We start from the raw sequence: 19,898 nt of genomic DNA on the forward strand, positions 1-19,898 counted from the left end.
ACTGAAGGGAAAGTTACATTACTTTCACTTGGATCAACCAGAGATAACATTCGATATATTGACCTCAATGTGAAAGAGTTTCAAAGTATTGTAATGCTCATGGCAAAATTTTCCAAAGCTCTGTATGGACGGGATGATACATCTGGGTTTCTTAATATTTTAAAATTACACAAAAATGCCAACTTTCTATGTCAAATTTTGATAGTTTAGATCTTTTCACTTCAAAAGAAGTTTACTGGTTTGGATTTTGAAGCTTGATTTTTGAGAGGGACATCTGAAGTCAGACTCCAAAGTCAGGACAGAGGAATCTCAGCTATATAGATTGATAGTTCCATTCTGGAGGGGAGGGATTTTTCCTGACAGATTACCCACAGGTAGTTTACAGACAAACTGTGAGATATCTATGGTACCTGGGAGAGAGCTAAAGGTGGCCTGAGTTGCGGGCTGCATGGCTACAACTGGAACAGTGTTTTATGAGCAGCCAGGATGTAGATGTTGAGTGGTAACGAGACTCTCTGGAATTAGCTTCTGCTTTGTTTCTTAAGTCTGGGATTCTTTCATTTCTCCTTGTTACAGCCTTTGTCAAACAATGTAAATGTACAAGTTGTAAGCTAGATGTCTGCCTGAAACAGATATATCCTAGATTTTTTTATGGTGACTATACACTAAATATATTAGTAAACAATTTTTTGTGATGACAGATTTTAGGGCTTTAGACTGAGAAGATCGCTTCTCTAAACCAAAGTTTGCAAAGTATAGTACAGTATGATTGCTAATAGTTTTCTTCACTACACTTAACTAAGTCCCACTAGTTTTTTTACAAGTAGAAAAGCACATACATTCCCTAGGGAGAGGAGAACTAGTGAGGTATCATTTTCTGCAGGATTTATGTTTTTCCTGTTTTGAAAAATCTTGCTTTTATGACCAGGACCTCTATTTTCATGGGTGGCATGATGCAATACTGTAGCCTTGGTTCACTATGTACTGAGTCCCATTTCTCCTGATTGAAATACTTCTCTACAATTATGAAAAATGTTCCCCTTTTACTAAGGAATTAAAAGGCAAATGTTTAACACAAATGGCTTGTTATAGAGTTTTGTTGGTAATTTATGCAAAAAAGCAACTGTTCTGTTTCACCAACCTTAAACTACTGCTGAAAAGACTATTAAGTTTTGCTTTTAACTGAATTCTAGTATCGTCTTGGATAGAGTGTTTACATTTTTCTCAGCTTTCTTACAAGATGATATTCTTTTTTCTTAGAGATGTCAAATAGTTGATGAATAAAGGGATGTTCCTTTATTTACTTTGTTTAATTGCTTTCTTTCCTGTTGAAGAGACACTTCCATATTATTTATGTATTTATCTCCAGCTTTTGCCCAGTTGACACATTCAGAAACCTGACAGAGTAAGATGTTAATTGCTTTTATCTATTGCTTATCAGTTTATCAGGGCAAGCATAGAGTTTAATACCATCATGGCTACTTTGCTGACACTTAAACATAACAATCTTAATCTCATTTGCAAGTGCTGGCTCTTAGAGTAGTGTTATGGCATCATGATCTCATCCAGTGTTACTTTACTGGGAAGGATGACTTACCAGAGTATGTCATCCCGGCTTGAGATGGAGGTAAAACTGCCTGGGCAAGAGCTGCCCATAAACCCATGGGCTCTAATTGGCTTTCTGTTCATCTGCAGTAAAAACTTTCCTCTTAAATTCATGTGCTTTTTAGTTATAAATTGGCTTCAAAGAATTGATGGTTGCTCTAGGGATTGACTTTCTAGAAGCTGAAATCTTCAAAGTGTTTCCAGTATTGTGATTGAGTTTGATTTCTTTGCATCTGCAGCCTTCAGGAGGAGGGATATCACGGTAAAAGGAGGAGAATATACCTGTAGGGTTTTGACACACTGTGAACTGTCAGGGTACCCTGATCATGCTTAGTGGTTTATTGTGGTTACTGCCTTGGGGTTGTCATGACAAATATAAAGAGCCAATTTAGGAAAGAGAGAACATTATCTAATTTAGCAATATTGAATGATAATTAATAGTTACACAAAAAACTTTGGGAAGATTAAGAAGTTACAGTAATAATGTATTTCAACAACTGGCCATTATGATCATGCTCTGCAAGAAGTTTTCCACTTCTGTTGGATTTCTGTTGTTTGCCTGTGTTCAGATGTTTACTTATTCTTTTTATAATTGTCTTGGTTCTGGAAACATGATGTAAATAAATATACCCAGGGAAAAATATATATTTAACATACAGCTTTTATACATTAGCTAGTTTGGAGTTTTGGGTTGATTTGGTTTGGTCTGGGTTTCTGCTTAACTTCTGAACCTTGGGAGTGAGAATATCTTGGGGAAATACAAATCATAAAATTCTTATTGTACAGTAAAATGCAGAAAGTTTTTCAAATGTTTCTATGCAGTGAATGTGACAGATGTGTCTGTGCGCAGGTAAGACTGAGGCTGTATGTATTCTGTTTCACAGGGGAGGCTTAATATAAGCCTGGATTGTTGGCTGCAAATACACTAGGGTTTCTGAGAATCAGTATTATTAAAATCGTGTTTTCTATTTCTCTTGACATTAACAACTGCAAATGCAGAGTGATAAAAAAGACTAAGTTATAGTCTGAGTTGTGCTGTTTATTAGATTTAAACATATCTGGTGAAAATCCTTAATAGTCTGTATGTGTGCATGTATTTCACTAAAACACTACCTTAGAAAGATAATTTTTATTTCCTCTTCCCTTTATATGACTCATTCATATCTAGTGGTGGTAGCTGTAACCCTCAACTGAGCTTTCCTGAACAGAAGAGCTCAAAGCTGTCGCATATACCCTGTCCTGAACATTATCATGTGTTTATTTGGTTATCAGTAGATACAATGTAGTAAAAGGGGACAGATGTAAGATATAGCAGGATAGTGAACTTTAAACAGAAACAGGAGCTCTGCAGCACCTCAAAGACAACAAGAGTTGTTTGAAGTGTGACTTTCGTTTAGAGCACTAGACCCAGATCGGCAAATCTGATTTAGTTTTCAAAGTGGCAGTCACACTTCAAAAGGCCCAACAGTTTCTGAATTATGTGTGTGAAAATTAGGCAGCAAACCTTTCTCTGACACAGGCTTGTAGTAAATATTTTAAACAGAACTTTAAAAAAAAATATATCTCTTTATTTGTTGAGTTTTTAACTTTGCTTTTTATGAGACACATGGAGAGTGTTAGGTGGAGTCATCTAACTTAAATGAAAAAAACTTTCTTGTAGTTCATATACTGTGTAATGTTTATGTAAGGTGATCATATGCATACGTGACTAGGTCAGGCAAAATATAACTCAGGGATGTGCATGCATTTGTCATCAGAACAGATAACTCACCATTTCTTAGAAGTCATGGACTAAGTCCCAGTTTAGGTGTACTGTCCTTCTGGTAGCAGTGCTGTTCTCTAGCATTGCACAGGCACTACTCGCATGCCTAAAGGACTAAATAACAAGATGTGGACAAAGGTGCATGAATTGCCTGGGCTCTGAGCAGAATCAGCCTCTGGACCACCTATCCAGTGGGCAGCTAAAAAATTTATAGCTAATGAGGCTGTATTTTGATGTAAATATGTTTTTTATTGATCACAATCACTAGAGTCCTACAGAGCTCTTGATTAGCTGTAATTTTCTTATACATGGAACTACTGCTCATACCCAGGAGCATGCTGTGTATAGATGATGTAATTTATAAATTTTTTTTCTCCTTTCCTGAATTCAACACGTTATTGACCATCAGTGAAAATGTCCTTTCATTAATATTTATGATTTAGTGTCCTGTTTTTCTGAAATCCAAAAGACTCTGTTGTTTTTGCTGACTCATAATAAATAAAATCCTTTAGGATAACAAATATTTTAATTACCAGGGTTTATCAACTTCTTTTGTTAGAAAACAGATAGGTTTACTTTCTACATTTTTAGAATTGAAAAACTTCTATGTGTTTTACATAAATTATCCTGTAGTTAAAAAAAAAGCTGCCAATATCTGAATGTTAACATGATTTAAAGATGTTTTATTATTTCTTTATTTTCAATATATGAGGCACAGAGGTTAATCAGATCATTGTTGCTTGTTTTACTTTCAATATAGAAGATGCCATTCTTTAATTTGGTGTTCTTGGCATCTGTAACTACATTGTATATTTTTCCTCAAGACAAAGTCTATGTCAGTAATTACCAATTCATCATATTTCCTGATGAAGAACATCTGCAACAAATTATCTTGTTTTCTCCACTGAAGTTTTTAAAATTCATTACCATTGTAGAGAGAAAAAAGAAAGATTGCAGTTAACAATCTCAATATATAAAACAAGGTTTGAGAAAATTTTAATGTCACTTCTATTGTACAAAAAAAAGCCAAATGTTCTATTAGGTTGCTGGAAAGAGCAAAACTGGGATTCCTTGGTAAGGTAAATATTTGTACTTTGTGGATATTAGGTAACTGTGTGGACTAACTGGAAAGAGAGCAAGTCAGCATATGAAGAAAAAATCACGTGTTTTCAGTAATCAAATAAAAAATAAGTTAGTGAAATCCGTAGCTTAAATTATCTCAAGCAGACACATCAAGAAAGTACTATGTGAAAATATGATATCATCACAGAAGTCAATAAATACTGTAGTCATCTAAGTTAAAGGATCCACAAATAGAAGGTAAAGTGGAATTCATGTGAGTGAAACTGTACGTATGGATTCATTATCATGGACTCAAAAAATGGAAATGTCTTCCAAATATCCCTTTTCCACCTTCATTCTTTAAAACAAGACCATAAACCATCATAAACATTCATCGCAATTGCCACTGAAAGCATGTCTCTACAGAGCCAGGTTTATTGCTTAATTACAGAGGGTGTTTCTAAAGCTGCCTTGAACTGCTTCGGCTGCAATTTATTGTCTTCCCCAAGAACCAAACCCCCCATATTGCTACAGTTGAACACTGGTAACTAGAAGAATGGGATAATTATTACCAAATTATATCTGTTAATTCCACAATTTTTTTTCAAGGAGCAAGGGTGGTGGTGAGATCACCACTACCAGTGTTACCAATTGTAAGGTGATTCCTCATCACAAGTTTTATTTGGGAGTTTTATTTACTTCTCTCACTGAAACTTTAGTTCTGCTGGGACAGATAAGACCAGAAACATCCATCTACAGTGTAGAAGAGGTAGCTTTCCCAATTGCCTTTACAGAAGCCCTATATAGAAAAAAAAGAAATTCAAAGTGCAGTTCCTTTCAACCCAAAAGAGATATATGTAGCCATGATAGATCAATCTCATCCTAAAAGTATATTTATGCTCCTTGCTGTTCTTGGGTGACCAGCTCGTATATAGAAAATCAAATATTTGCATACTCAAGGATAAAAAGAAGAAAAACTCCAACTTTTTTGTTAGAAACTAGTCTGATTAATATTCTCAAGTTTGGGCGTTATTCAAAATAACAGAACTAAACATGTTTGTATTTTCTTCATCCTTCTTTTCTGTAGTTTTACATTAAGTAAATTAATGAAAAAATGACAAACTGGAAAACAGCAAAAATCTAGGAAAAAATAATTATTTTTAAAGTGTATTTAAAATATTAAATGATTTAGTTTCATTTCTTTAGCATCAAATTCTGAAAGGGGAAAAAATATGATTTTTCTATGGAAGGAAGAGTGTATTCTGAATCAGAACAGGAGACTTGTTGATGGAATGTATGATCCTGGATAAAATTTACCCAGAGACAATGCTGAGGAAGAAGAGAAGGAGGCAAGTGTCAGGACAGTTACACAAAATGAAGGAGAAGGAAAGTCACACTGTATTTTGTCAAGTTTGCCTGGCGGAAAACAACAAGTTGCTGTGTGGAGAAGCAAATCGAAGCTAGAGAAGTAAAGAGTTTGAAAAGTGAGTCAGGGATGCTAAAAATCGACTAGACTAGTAAATTAGAATTGGCACCAAAATAAGCTGTACATTCCTTATTCAGCATTATAGTACAAGAGCTATTCTGTTTACTGGTAAATATATGTTACTTCTTATAGTCCACTCTTTATATATCCTCTTTGTCAGGATTTATTTTAGGTTATTTCTTAGGGCCATGTACTGACCTCAATCTGCCTTATAATGAGAGTTGTAAGTATGCCTTGATGTGCTGAAGCCATTGTACAGTTTGTAAAGCATTTTAATAATTTGCATATTTTCCAGGCTTATTCTCTTTCTAACTTTGTGTTTATTTTAATTTTCAAAAAAAAAAAAATTTAAAAAAAGATGATAAGCATAAAACAAAACTGTGCTGGCAATGGGAGGTTGTAGTCTTGTAATTCGATGCAGCAATTTATTTTGTGCTTATGCTACTGCTCTGAGACCATTCCATGTATTTAATATTTAAATATCTAGGAAATTATATGACTGATTAATTGGAATAAAATCAATCACATTTTCAATAAAATTATTTTGAAAATTACTCATAATGTGTCAGTTTTGACCATATTTTTCTCTTTCTGTTAATTGATAGATGATAAATTTCTAACTCTGGAGGAGTAAATTGTCATCAGTTTTGATGCAGTACAATTTTGATCAATCAAGTCATACTGGTACAAATATCTCTAATGTTAAAAAATGTCTCTTGAAAATAATAATATACTCTTGTCTGCAACATAACTATATCTGCAAATTATCTATGTACTTTTAGAAAAAAATGAATATGAATACCTGTAAGAGGCATTAATTATTAAATGGATGATGGTGTAATTTCCCTTATTATATAGGTGACTCACTTCTGTACTTCAGTAGTATGATTTGAAGAAAAAATCACTACAGCTCCAAATAACAACACTTTCATGCCACTTTTGAAAAGTGTGCTGCCACAGTGTTGCACATGAACAATACTTCTACAAAATACAGTCCAGTATGCATAGTAAAACATGGCTAATTAATACACACTGTAAGCCAGTCTGCTGTTTCATCCTACATGGTTAAAAGTCACACACCTGAATTACAAATTCGGCTTTATTACATTTACAGATGTTTATACGAGTGATGTTTTATCCTATCCCTTTTCAGTAATAGTCTGACAGATGTTTAATTGGATTATAGACCCTCTGTGCCTCAGTGTTCCCATCAGTCAGAAGCAAAGTACTAAAGACACAATTAGTGCTATTTTCAAAGTACAGAATATATTACTGTCATTCACTGAGATATCTATTCCAAATTGAATCAATCTAGTTTACACTATCTGCAAAAACAAGAGACCTTTAAATTTTCCATCTGCTTTTTTTTAAAGATGAAAAAAAGCACCTTTTTTAGGTTCTTCTTATTCATAAATATAGGAGAATGACTCTAGTGTGGTATAATTTGATTGGCTACATTATAGTAATAAAACTATTAAAAAGTAGGCTATATTGTGACAATCTTTAAAATTTGCACTTTTTTAATGGATGAAGGCTGTCAAGTCCTTTTGAAGCTTCTAGCTTTATAGCTTGGTACTAAGGATGACAAATAAGCAATGATGATCTTTTGTCATCTACAACCTTATGCTTGAGATAATTTTTTAAGCTTTTGTGAACTCACATCTCTTATCATAATCTGAACAGTCTCACAGAACACAGGAAGTTTGAGATGAAGAAAAATGTTTTGTCATTTCTATCATGCCTTTTTTTACTTGTTCTGTTTTATTATTACTATAAGTGTTTTGACAATCAATTTTAGTGATCAACAGATAATACAGAGCACCAAATCTAAATTATTTAAATAGAGAAAGTGGGAAAATATTGTTTAATCAGCAGGTTGCATACTTCATTCAGAGGGTTTCCATTAAAAATAATTTCACTGTCATAAAACCAGAATGTTAGCTAGGCAATTTTTAGTTGGTGTCATGTAAAATTTAAATTTTCACGTGACAATTTTTCAAGATAATTTGGGAAATAATGGAACAGAGGTTTGTGTTAGGCTGTTTGGCACTGATTAGAGTTATACATGGGGCATTGCTTGTGACTGTACTACAAAAACCACATGACTTATATTCATGTTATTATTGCCTTAGTTTCAAATGAAAGCTTATCACGGCAGATTTGTACCCATGTCTTCTGCGTGTAGTGTCAGATTTCTTCCTGAAGTAATATTGTGTGAAAAGGTCACTGCCAGAAACTGAGCCATTGTCATAATACTCAAATTGCTCTGGAGATTCACTTCGACTTCAAAAATCTGGGGGAATTAATCTTTATATGGCTAGTGTGTACTCTAGCAGCAAATTGAAACAGATTACACCGTAAGTCCTGATAGTGGTTTGTTCTTCCCATTATCTTTAAATTTGTCAAGAAAGACTGTCACATCAACTAACATGTAAATAGATGCATTTAAAGCTTATTCTTGGTTGAATTTTGAAATATAATTTTGAATGCTCATGGTACTCTTGTTCTAAAAAATTATGAAAGTAACATGATACAGCTAGTGAATTTAGTTGACATTTTCATAGAAGTTATATTACATATGCAGCAAAGCTGCACCAAAACATATCCATACCCGTTCAATATGTTCAAATGACCTTAATCAAATATATAAATTTTATCTAGCATAATCCTCAGTTCTCTATTATTATTTTTGGATCTTTTCTAGAAGTAAGATTTTTGGGGTTTGTTTTTGGTGTGGTTTTTTTTAAGATACTGAAAGGGTTTTTTTGCTCAGAAAAAGCAGTTATATGTCTCTTACTCTGGAAACACAGTCATGATGGTAAATTGTTCATTCACAGTAGCAGGCCATGCACAGAGAGACTACACTAGCTTGAGATGATTTCTTCTACACAGAAAGGGATGACAGAATAAATAAATATTCGCAAGACAGTTCAAAATCTGATGTAGATTCAACTGAGTATTAAGGAAGGAATTTCATATTGATGGAAAGTTTTAAAACACTTCTCCATTTGTCCAATTTTCTGTTCAGTGAATGTATTGGAATTATTAGTTCTTGTAGATGTTAATTATGTATTCTGGTAGACATAGGGTCCTGAGCCTCTGAAGAGTGTTTTCTTTCTTCCAAGGAACATTGGCTTCTGTGTTGGTAAATGTCTACATATTTCAAAATTTCAGTTAGTGTCCACATTTCTGACAAAAAAAAAATAATTAAAATAGGAGTCACTGTTACTGAGCTAGTTCTCTTTCTCACATAACAGAAATTTCGTCCTCTTAGAATCACAGAGTAACTATGGTTGGGAAAGACCTCTAAAATCACTGAATCCGATCATTAATCCATCACTAAAACACATCCCTAAATGCCACATCCAAACATTTTTTTGAACACTGGTGATTCTACCACTTCCCTGCTTAGCCTGTTTCCTAATATCCAGCCTATACCTCCCCTGATGCAATTTTTCATTTTTCTTTGTGAATTAATGGAACTCTAGCATTATGACACTTAATCACACTTCCCACATTTTAGATGTCTTAGACCACTGAACAACCTAAATCAGTCTCTGTAGTTCCTTGATGTTTTGAAGCACAGTTAGTGGCTCTGTAGGAACTACTGTAAGAGCCACTCTGTAAGGACCATCAAGATCACACCTGAGGAACAGCAGCTTATTCCCTGTCTGTGCAAGCATGGTGTGAGTCAAAGAAACACTCAGTTCATATTGGAGCTACATATTTTCAACTTAAAACATGTGTGCAAATGAACTCTCCTTTTGAGCAGTAATATAACAGTGAACATTTCAGATGACTGACACCAAACCCATGTTTTTAAATCATAGAATGGCCTGGGTTGGAAGGAACATTAAAGATCATGTAGTTCCAAACCCTCTACCACAGGCAGGACACCTTTCACTAGACCAGACTCAGAGTCTTGAACACTTCCAGGGATGAGGCAAATCTTGCATTCAACCTAGTTTAGAATAAAGGAATATCATTATGTCTCCTCTGCAGCAAGATAATAAATAGTGAATTACATTCAGGATTTTTTGGTGTTTTGTCTTGTTAATAAGAGTCAGTAGGGATGAAGTCAGTGCGCTGGCAAAATTGCTGAAATAAATAGTTAGTCATTTAAAAGGTGTGGAGAATTTCTAACAATATTTTCAATGAAGGAATAATAAGAAAAGAAAGAATATCCTTTGTTTTTTAGTCCCACAAAATTAGATTGGATGAAAACATAATAAATTAAAGGTTAAAACTCTGAGGGAATTGTAGTAGATAGTAATTTTCCATGTTAAATGAATTACATCTAAAATTGTAGGAAAGCAAATCAGTCGACATAGCTTGTGTTGAATGTAAAATAAAAATTATAAAACCATACCATTCTTTTTCCATGCAGAGATTAGTTCACTCATTCATTTCTGAAATGAACTGTGGTTCAAAAATAGAAAATTCAGAGGAGGACATTTTTAGCTGAATCTCCTCAGTGTCTCCAAAACTGAAGTTTATGGATTTTTAATTTATTTTTTGTTAATATTACAAAATATCTACTTTATTTCAATAGCTTTTGTGGGGATGAGGGAAAACAATATTTTCATTTCAGCTCAATCTCAGCTGCATCATATGCTGAACAGCTAAGCATCACAGCTATGGATCTCATAATTTCTGTGACATACTCGCATCTTGGAGACTAGTTATATATATTTTATGTGTATTTGGTCATAAAAAATTAACCTTGCAGGCCTTTGCTGGGAACAAGCAAGGAAAGCAGCATTTCTTGAGCCAGCCCCTAGAGGCAGATACTTAATACTAAGAGAGCTGTAGTACACCTCCCCTGCCCAGTCCTGCTGCCAGCACATCTGGCCGTGCTGCCAGCACATCTGGCCGTGCTGCCAGCCTTCCTGTCCCAAAGGCATCCCTCTCTCCCAGGCACCCTCCAGCCTCTGCTCCAAATGTATTTCAGCTGCTTTACCAGGGGAAGTCCTTGACTTTTGTTTATTCGTAAAGCCTAATGGTCCTTTCTGTGGCTACAAATTTCTGTTGAATTGGTTTTCAAGGCTTAGTGTCGTAGTCCAAGTATTAAGCAAAAAAGAGAAACAGCAGATAAGATGGGCTCTGAGATTATGTTTGTTCATACAGGGAAAGCAATGTTCCTTCTCAGGCTTTTTATCATGAAAAAAGTTATTTACATCTTGATGTCATGGTATAGTATAAAAACAATGCAATCACGTGAATAATTTTCATAGAGTTTTAATTCACTTCAGTTTTTAATTAGCATTATAACTGCACAACTTCTATATAAGCTTTAAGAGTGCAGTTGTGCCTGTCAGATCATATTAGTTATGCAACAGATATTACCTTCAGGGCTCCAAAGTATGACTGACTGTCATGGTCACTGATCATGCAAGATTTCTGCTGCAAGCAGTAATTCCAAATGACAGTATTCCCTTTATCCCTGTATATATAGGAGGGAATTGCATGAGCAGAGGTCATCACATGTTATTTATTACGTAACTATATGTCATGGTAAAAAAAATATGCTTTTCTTTGTATCGAACCTGTGGGAAAAACCTGTTTCCCTGAGTGTCGGTCTCATCTCAGGGATACTTTGGATATAAAGGGTACATTTAAATTAAGTTTTATGTGTATTTTTGGAAGGATTAGTTGAAAAACAAGCTGTGAGGTTTTATCCTAGTTATTAATACATCAAAGCAGGTGTGACAGAAATAGTAATTTGCAAAGCTCTAGAGCAAACTCAATTTTACTTTTAGACTTTCCCTGTAAAAGGCTTATGATATAAACACAAGGAATAAACCCCTCTTTCTGTCATCATTCAATTCAGAGAATTCAAAACTCTTGATAACTGAGCAGTCTCTAGTACTTCAGATGAAGTTGGCCACTAGAGTTCCAGGCGTATGAAGAGGTGATTACTTGTTGTGTTGGTACTGCAGGTATGTCAAAAGAACAGAGAAATTTCAGAGAGCAGCACCAACTGAATAATTAAAAGGCTTGAAGTGGCCATGTTAGTGACTCAAGTAAGAAGGTCTTAAACACTAGACACAGGTAGCCCAGCTAAGGTAGATGATAATAGATATTATGAATATAAGCTGTAGGTATTTCAAGGTTGAGATGGCATTGTATTAGGTATGGGACTCTCTGAGAGCAGAATTTTGGGTAATGATTTGCTTATAAGCAAGGGAAAACTTATGCTGATGATCAAAAAAAACCTCCTTGAGAATAAACTCTGTACTGCTCAGCAAAACTAGTAGGAACTTCATTTCTTAATTATTTGAGATTATATTGACCAGAGCATTAGGGTCTGTACTTCTGGGACCAGGCTTGCCTTGTCACAGTAAAGATGTAAAATTTGATAAACTCGTGTCTTTCTCTGTTTCCAAGGAAAACAACAAAATCTGGCTGCTTTGCCTTCCTGTAGTTTGGAACTCAAATTGTAAATCACCAGATGATACTTGTTATCCTTTCCATCACCTGTCACCCATTCAGATGCCCAAGCACATGCCAAAATGTCTATTTTAATTCCAGCTGAAACAATACGAAGAAATGAGAAAACATAAATAACAACAACATAGTACATAGATCACACAGGAAGTTTATTCTGCGAGATTGTCAAAGTGTTATAGACACTCATCCACGTGTATAAAGTGTATGTAAATTAGGAACAAGGGTTCCGCCCCGTAGTGCTATAGGGGAATATGTGTGAATGTGTGGGTTTGTGCTTCAAAATTCTGATGCAATCTTACTTGAGATCATTGGCTTTCTATTAAATATGATATTTTCATTCAGTATGTAACATTACTTATAACCTTAAGGACAGGAGTTTCTTAAACAAAATTCTGTACAGAATAACACTGCTGGACTGGCACTTTCTGAATCCTGAATTAAGATCTACAGATAGGAGTTTTAAGGATACTTTGTAAAAGTGAGGAACGAGTTTTACAGTTTAAGTCTCATTCTAAAAGTTAAGCTAAGGGCTTTAACATCAAAGTATACTATGTAGCTTTAAATGTACCTGATCACTAGCATGTAAAAAGCAAATACTGATTAGGAGGTATGGCACAATCATCACTTTATGGTTCATGTGAGCAATAGCTGATGTCTAAAACAAAATTGAGGATATCAGAAGAAGAGTTTCCTTCTTACCATTCAATTTGCATGAAGGTTTACTGTGAATCCAGTTCCAGCTGCTGAAAAAATGAAAAAAAAAAAAAATACATGCTTAGTTACATGTTGTCAGAGTATCGCTTGAAATTTATTTAAATACTTTTTAATATATAATACCATATACCATTAACTTGACTGAAACAGAATGTGCCTAGGAATACCCATCAAACTTCTTTTGAGCAGCTCTTTAATTCAGATAAAAGCTGGTTTCTGCAGCTTGAGGGGAAGCAGCAAACCAAGCTCTTTTGAGATCATGGCTAGCTTTTGTCTTAAATAAGTAGATTTAGTCTTAGCTTCATCCTACTGGCTGATAAGATAAACCACCTGGCCATGTTTTTTTCTTGAACTACTTTCTTTTGGGGGGGCAGTTTAACTTACTGCTTGTGGGCTGGTGGGTGTTCTTAAGCACTGACTGTTTTGGTAAAACTAAAATTAACTTAATATGTAAAAATACGTATACATCTTTGTTGAGCAGCCATACTGTTCTTCAAGACATCTTCTTTTTTTTTTTTTCCAAGACGTGGTCACAGATTTTAAAGGTTTTTCATCCTTTACCTTACTGTTTTCATGGGACATGTAGCATCTTTTTGCTGTAAAATATAAAATTAACTACTACAGTTTAGTACATGTTGTGCCTGTCAAAGATAGGAGTGAAACCTTTTCATTATTGAAATTAATGACAATTCTATGACTGCCCTTTGTATAGACAAAAATTTATATGTATTGTTGAAGAGTACAGCAATGGTAAAATCAAGACATTTTAATAGAAATTTTGACAACTAAAAGATGTGTTTTTCAGAATACTTATTAGTTGCATGTAAAGAGCTTCACATCGGAAGCAACTTAAAATACAGTTTCATTTTATGTTATTGATTCATAGGAAGCTCATTCTAACTAACATAAATATTGTTCTGAGTCATCACAGCCTTTCACTATAATGCCCAAAGACATCTAAATAGTTAAATCAAGTATTTTTTCACAACACATGTATTACTTATGTTAATCTGATATTAGATAGATTTTGATCAGTGAATACCTTAACTTTTTTCTCCCATGCCATATTGCAAAGGATGCCTTACAGAGAGGCAAGAACACTCGCAAAATGGGTATGTTGAGTTGAACTTCATTATGTGTGAAATGTGGTGTCTCTGTTGCTATGAAATTGGCCAATTCTGTTCTTCTTCTGGTGTGGTTCTGGTAGCTTATGTATAGGAGATGTTGCCATCATCCTGAACCTTTTTTTATTATAAATTTAAATCAGTAGTTGTTTTTTATTAGATATATCTAGACTTGAAATGGTTTTGGTAGATGCTGAAGTTTACGTATGCTATTTTAGTTTGTGTTGATGATTTCTAAATATTATTCAAATTCTCAAACTCTAGAATGCATATGGATTAAATTATTCTAGTGCTTACATGTTGAGTAACTTCATATATAATTTTATTCTACAGGAATTTGCTGCACTGACAAAAGAATTAAATGCATGCAGGGAACAGCTGCTTGAAAAAGAGGAGGAGATTTCAGAACTTAAGGCTGAAAGAAACAACACAAGAGTAAGTATACAGCAGAGACCTTTTCTGGATGTCATGTACATGTAAACTTGCATAAAATTTTAAATCCTTATTTGTGTAAATAAGAAGAAATTCCAACACTTTAGTAAATGAATGTGTCTTAAAACATTCTAAGTAGCAGGACATATCTACTGTGCTACAGTCCTGGAGGAAATGAGTGTATTAGCCAGATATACTACAGACATAGCAGATTTTGTATATAACATGGTAAGGTCATTCAGTTTAAATGTTTTCTAAAACCCATAATGCAGCCTTGCAAGCCTCAGGACCTGCCTAAGTGGCCTGCACATATCTTCATCTTTTATCAATGGAAAAGGGAAGGTTACAACAGACCCTGTTTTCCCTTGTGCCTTGAATTTGGTCTGAATAAAGATAAGGTGAAGGATGCCACATGTACCACAGGCAGTCTGTTGTTTAGTTTAGATGCAGCCATGTGACCCCTGAAGTAAATGTCATTTGCCATACAGCTGAGTGGGGACAAGATTTCACCCTTAAATTTGTCATGTTCTACTTCAATCAGAAGATGTTGTTCTGTCTTGGAACAAGATTATATGTGACAGCATCTTCTGAAAATTCTCAAATGATGTACAGAACTGTTTTCAGGATAAAATAATTTGCACATAAAAGTGTCTGGGAAAAGGCAGAATTTCTCAAGAAGTAGAAGAGGGTGGCAGAGAAGGCTTTATGGTGTTTGTGGAAAGGTGTGAGAAAAGAGATGTAATAGTCCCAGATCAGACAGGAGTCAGGCTGGTAATGGACATATGGAGTAGATCTCAGAGGCTGAACTTGGTGTTTTCTCACATCCATATTTCATTCTTCTGTGATCTGTGTAAATCCTCTTGTTTTCCTGCTATATAGTAAACTAATAATACTTTGGATACTCAGATAACATCTTTCCTTAGTCAGTTAATTTGCATTCTGAAGGGAATGTAAGAATGTATATGCCAAAAGAACTGAGAGAGGGCCTTTCTCCTTCCTTTTTTTCTGTCCAACTATAGCACCAGGGTGCCACAGACTTCAGAAATCCAAGGAAGGACAGATCATACAGATGCCTACAAAAAGACAAAGCTGACCCATCTACCTCCATGGTCTCTTGGGGTGCAGGAGATGATCACATTTAACACAAATTCTTAGGGGTGATGAGTTAGGGAAACATGACGGGAGACAGAGGTGAGACCTTTTTTTTCTCCCATGATTGTCACACATTCCAAGCAGTTCAAAATTCCTCCCAAAAAATAATATTAATTAATTAATTAATTAGGAGAAGCATGTATGAATTGCACTGCATTTTCTAGACTTAGCAAAGCATCTCAGCTACAAATCTGAAGGCTTTCTAAGGCTACTTAAATTATCAGTAACTGCCACATATGTCAATTATTTTAGTATTTAATGTAAAAATGCTTTATCCACTTCACTGCAAAGCCCACTGAACACCAACTTTAGCGTATTAAAACTGCAGTGTACCAATACCTAGTGTGGGTATACCTGATCTAAGCAATGCAGACTAGCAAAAATTCCAAGACAGCCAAGTAGCCAAAGATAGTCACTTGCCAAACAACTGTGAGAGAAAAGGAAGATGACTCAAATGCAAGTCATCTTCTAAGTCAGACTGATCTCTGTCATAGTCATTTTCTTTGGAGACCAAGAAGCTTAAAGATAATCCTTCTGTTTCTTGTGTTATGTAAAAGAAAAATCAGTAAGAGGTTTTCCAGAACTCATATCAACAAATGAGAGTTATAGAGTCTGATAATCCTTGTAAGTCCTTGCAGTTAAAATTGGTAAACACTAACAATGTGTTTTCAAAATGAAGCTAGGTATTGGAGCTCAAAATATTTAGGCTATGAAAAAATATAGGGAATGCAGGAGATGTTACAGCAAGCAAAAGGGAAATACAGAGTCCAAGTAATACTGGAGAAGGAGAAAGAAGAAGCTCAAACATGCTTTACCCTGACCTCTAGCATTTTCACTAATAAGTTATCCCCCCATCATGTCATATATATGTTCTTCCCAGGCTTTAAGCTGCCATATATTACATTAGTTGTAAGACTTGGCTGTAATAATCATGCTGTCTTCTATAGGAACACTTCTTTTACTGGGGAAGACAAGCGTTTTAGGTGCAAAGCTGTTGTCCTCAACATACGGTCTTGATGACAGGCTAATAATAAGATTTCTAACAACATTCATTGTGAAGGCATTGTCTATAAAGAGGCACTCTTGCAAACTGAGATCTATGCTGTTATTAATACAAAATAGCATTAATATTTTGTAAGAAAAAAATTGCCCCAAAATTTTTCTGTAAATTTAGCAAAGATTCTAATAAAGTAATAATATTTGGAGGACCACTGATACACTATCGCAATGAGAAAATTAAATGTCTTTTCTCATACATAAAGTTAGTCCAACTAATGCTTCTTTTGTCCATCCTAATGTTCACACTTGAACCAGCTCTAGCTTGGCTAGAGGCAAGCTAGCAAGGCTTACCTAACCTGACCTCCAAGGGCACGCTCATGCATAAACACACATAGTGGAACCACTCACAATAACCTCTTTTGTCCCAAGTAGCACTTCCTACCACTTTTAGATGAAGAGGCTCAGTTTCAAATTGCACCTTCTGAATTTTATAATCCAGCTTTCTATCTCCCTGGGGTAACAGCATAAAGATACTATTTGAAGCACCTCCTGCTTCAAACTGAAGATCAGCAGAAAGAAATGAAAGTTGGCAATTCTTTCAGGTTCTGGGTACACATTAGCCTTCTAGCTCCCCTTTACATTTTCAATTATGACTAACTGGCAGTATTTTTTTTTTACTTTATACCCATACCTATGTGTTTCTTTGTTTCCTGGCAACAGCCTCATACACTTTTTGCTAATCACATAAATAAACAAACAAAACCCAAAACCAACAACAGATATTCTGATTTCTTACTGTATGCCAAGCTGCAGTAGTAGATCTTGATGGTAACATGTATTAGAGAGAGACTATGATGGAATTACATTTCTTGGGACCCATATACTCTAAATCTCAGCCAAATTACCAGAGATTAAACCTTACCCCAATATTTAATCAAGTTCCTACTCAATCCTTCTAGAAGCATTCTTAAGCCAAGCTTCCTACTGACCTTTTTCTGTTGAATATGCATTTTTACTGCCTATGATAATTAAATTTTTCTGACATATTACAGTATAAATATTTGCATGTCAAAAACTGAGCTAGCAACTTCATCTGTCAGTACTCGAGGCAAAATAGAAAGTGCAGAAGAACATGTATAGGTATTGATTGATGCAACATTGCTGATAGGAAGACAAACAGGTTCTCTCTGCAAAACCATTTAATGGAACTCTTAAAACGTATACAAAATATCTTAATAGAAACCCTTACAGTTATTTCTCTGGATAGTCTCTAACTAGAATGATCAACTACAGCATTTAGAGAGAGAGCATCTTTTCTGAAGCTGGAAGACAAGTCAGTGTGATCTAGCTTGTTATTTAAAGGAGATTATAAAATAGCACTACTTTGGCAGTGCTAAATTTAAATTAAAATTGAAAGATTTTTTTGGTCTCAATCTGTATTCTTTAAAAGTAGAAAAAGTGTGTAGGATTAACTTATTAAATCAGAATATTATTATGAAGAAATTTGGGGGATGCTTTGGCAGAAAAAAACCTCTTACAATACTGATATGGATTAACCTGATTGTGGTTTTTTCACTAAAACAACAAAAAAGAACTGAACACAAACATATGCATTTTGAATATAGCCTAAATTGTTACTTAAATTGGTCTGAAGTTTTAGCAGTCTAGAAAGAACAAAAATTAAACCTATACTCCTGAAAGAAACAGTTGTAACAAAGACAGCATCAACATCTTTCTTTTTCTTCATACCTTAGGAGCTGAAGCACTTATTAAAGTGAACAAGGCTGACTTATATCTGATTTTATTCATATTTGTTTTCTCAATTCCTTATTGAATGGTCTATGAAACATCTTCAATTATGCACTGCAGTGTCATAATACCCATAGATCAGAACTTAACCTTATATTTTATTATTCAAATTCCCTTCTATTGTGTTGGGAAAATCTAGGAATATTTTTTTAAAGTATGGTTTTAACTACTTTATTTAGGTTATTTTCTAATATATCCTTTTAGTTACATCAGTTTGATAGGTGCTGAAACTGAGTCAGGCGCTTTATTTTATTTTTTAAGCATGATAATGTGAGTTCTTATGGTCTAAAAGCACTCTACACTTGAAAATAAGTACAGCTGTCTCCTGAAGTTCTGCAAATCCTAAAGCATTATTTCACTAACATAAATGATGTAAATGTCATTATTTTTGCCTCAATATTATGAAATATCCTCTAGATTCATGTGTTTCTTCTTTCAAAAAAAGAAGTGTCACTGAATATAGGGTGACAATAGATAGTGAATGTAATATATAGTTAATCAATACCTGTGTTTTCAGGTAATCTGTGTAGTCTAATAGTTATTATATTTGTATTCATTGTTCTTATAAAACCATTTTCTTTCTATTACTTTAATCATTATCCTGATTATTATATTTTCTTTCATATCTTTGTTTCACATATGATTTCATTAAGGTTTTAAGTCGCTAGTATTTTGGTTTCTGTACAGGAGGACAGACATGGCAAATAATGCTGTAATTAGGCTGTAACTTTGTTTTTTCAAAGAATGATTTTCACTGTTATCTTACAAGTATAGCTATTGGAGGTCACACCAGCTGACCACAGGTGCAAAGTAGTTTCCACCACTGTGGAACAGTGCCAAAGAAAATCACTGATTTTGTGATTGGATTTAGAGATAATCTTCAACCCCATGTCTGCTTATTTTACTTGTCATCTTTACTTACACCAGAGATGGAGATTCACTGAATAATGTTCATTCTAAATATAGACTGAAAGGAAATTCAATTTTGCCCATGCTGGCGAGAAATTCTAAGCTAGACCTCAAAAGAGAATTGTCTTCTTAGTGGGTTAATCTATTCCTCTAAAGAATCTCTTAAGCTAAGTCTGTCTCATTTTAGCAAAATACCCTATCTTTGTTTTTTACTGTACTCCTTTATTTATTATTCTTCTTTTCTTTTCATTACTATCTACTGATTCTATAATTTCTGCACTTACTATCCTGATGTGAACTTTTTTTTTGTGGAAAACTTTGTTGAAAATAAAGAAAGTTAAAAAATTTTATATTCATTAAAATCCATGTCCTATAATAGTACGTATCAAGAGTA

The 19,898-nt window shown here is 34.4% G+C and overlaps 1 protein-coding gene across 19 annotated transcripts in view; it reads left to right on the forward strand.

Moving 5' to 3' along the window:
• Positions 1 to 19,898, forward strand: part of PPFIA2 (PTPRF interacting protein alpha 2) — a 321,066-nt gene that overhangs the window by 180,269 nt on the left and 120,899 nt on the right. For 18 of the 19 annotated variants that reach the window (XM_064655565.1, XM_064655547.1, XM_064655552.1 and 15 more), the window contains one exon: positions 14,537 to 14,638. In XM_064655565.1, coding sequence (XP_064511635.1) covers positions 14,537 to 14,638 — 102 coding nt within the window. Of the gene's footprint in view, positions 1 to 14,170; positions 14,192 to 14,536; positions 14,639 to 19,898 lie in introns of those variants that run through there. The other variant, XM_064655562.1, reaches the window with a different exon arrangement.

The sequence above is a fragment of the Pseudopipra pipra genome, chromosome 5 (genome assembly GCF_036250125.1).
Source record: "Pseudopipra pipra isolate bDixPip1 chromosome 5, bDixPip1.hap1, whole genome shotgun sequence".
Classification (NCBI taxonomy): Eukaryota; Metazoa; Chordata; class Aves; order Passeriformes; family Pipridae; genus Pseudopipra; species Pseudopipra pipra.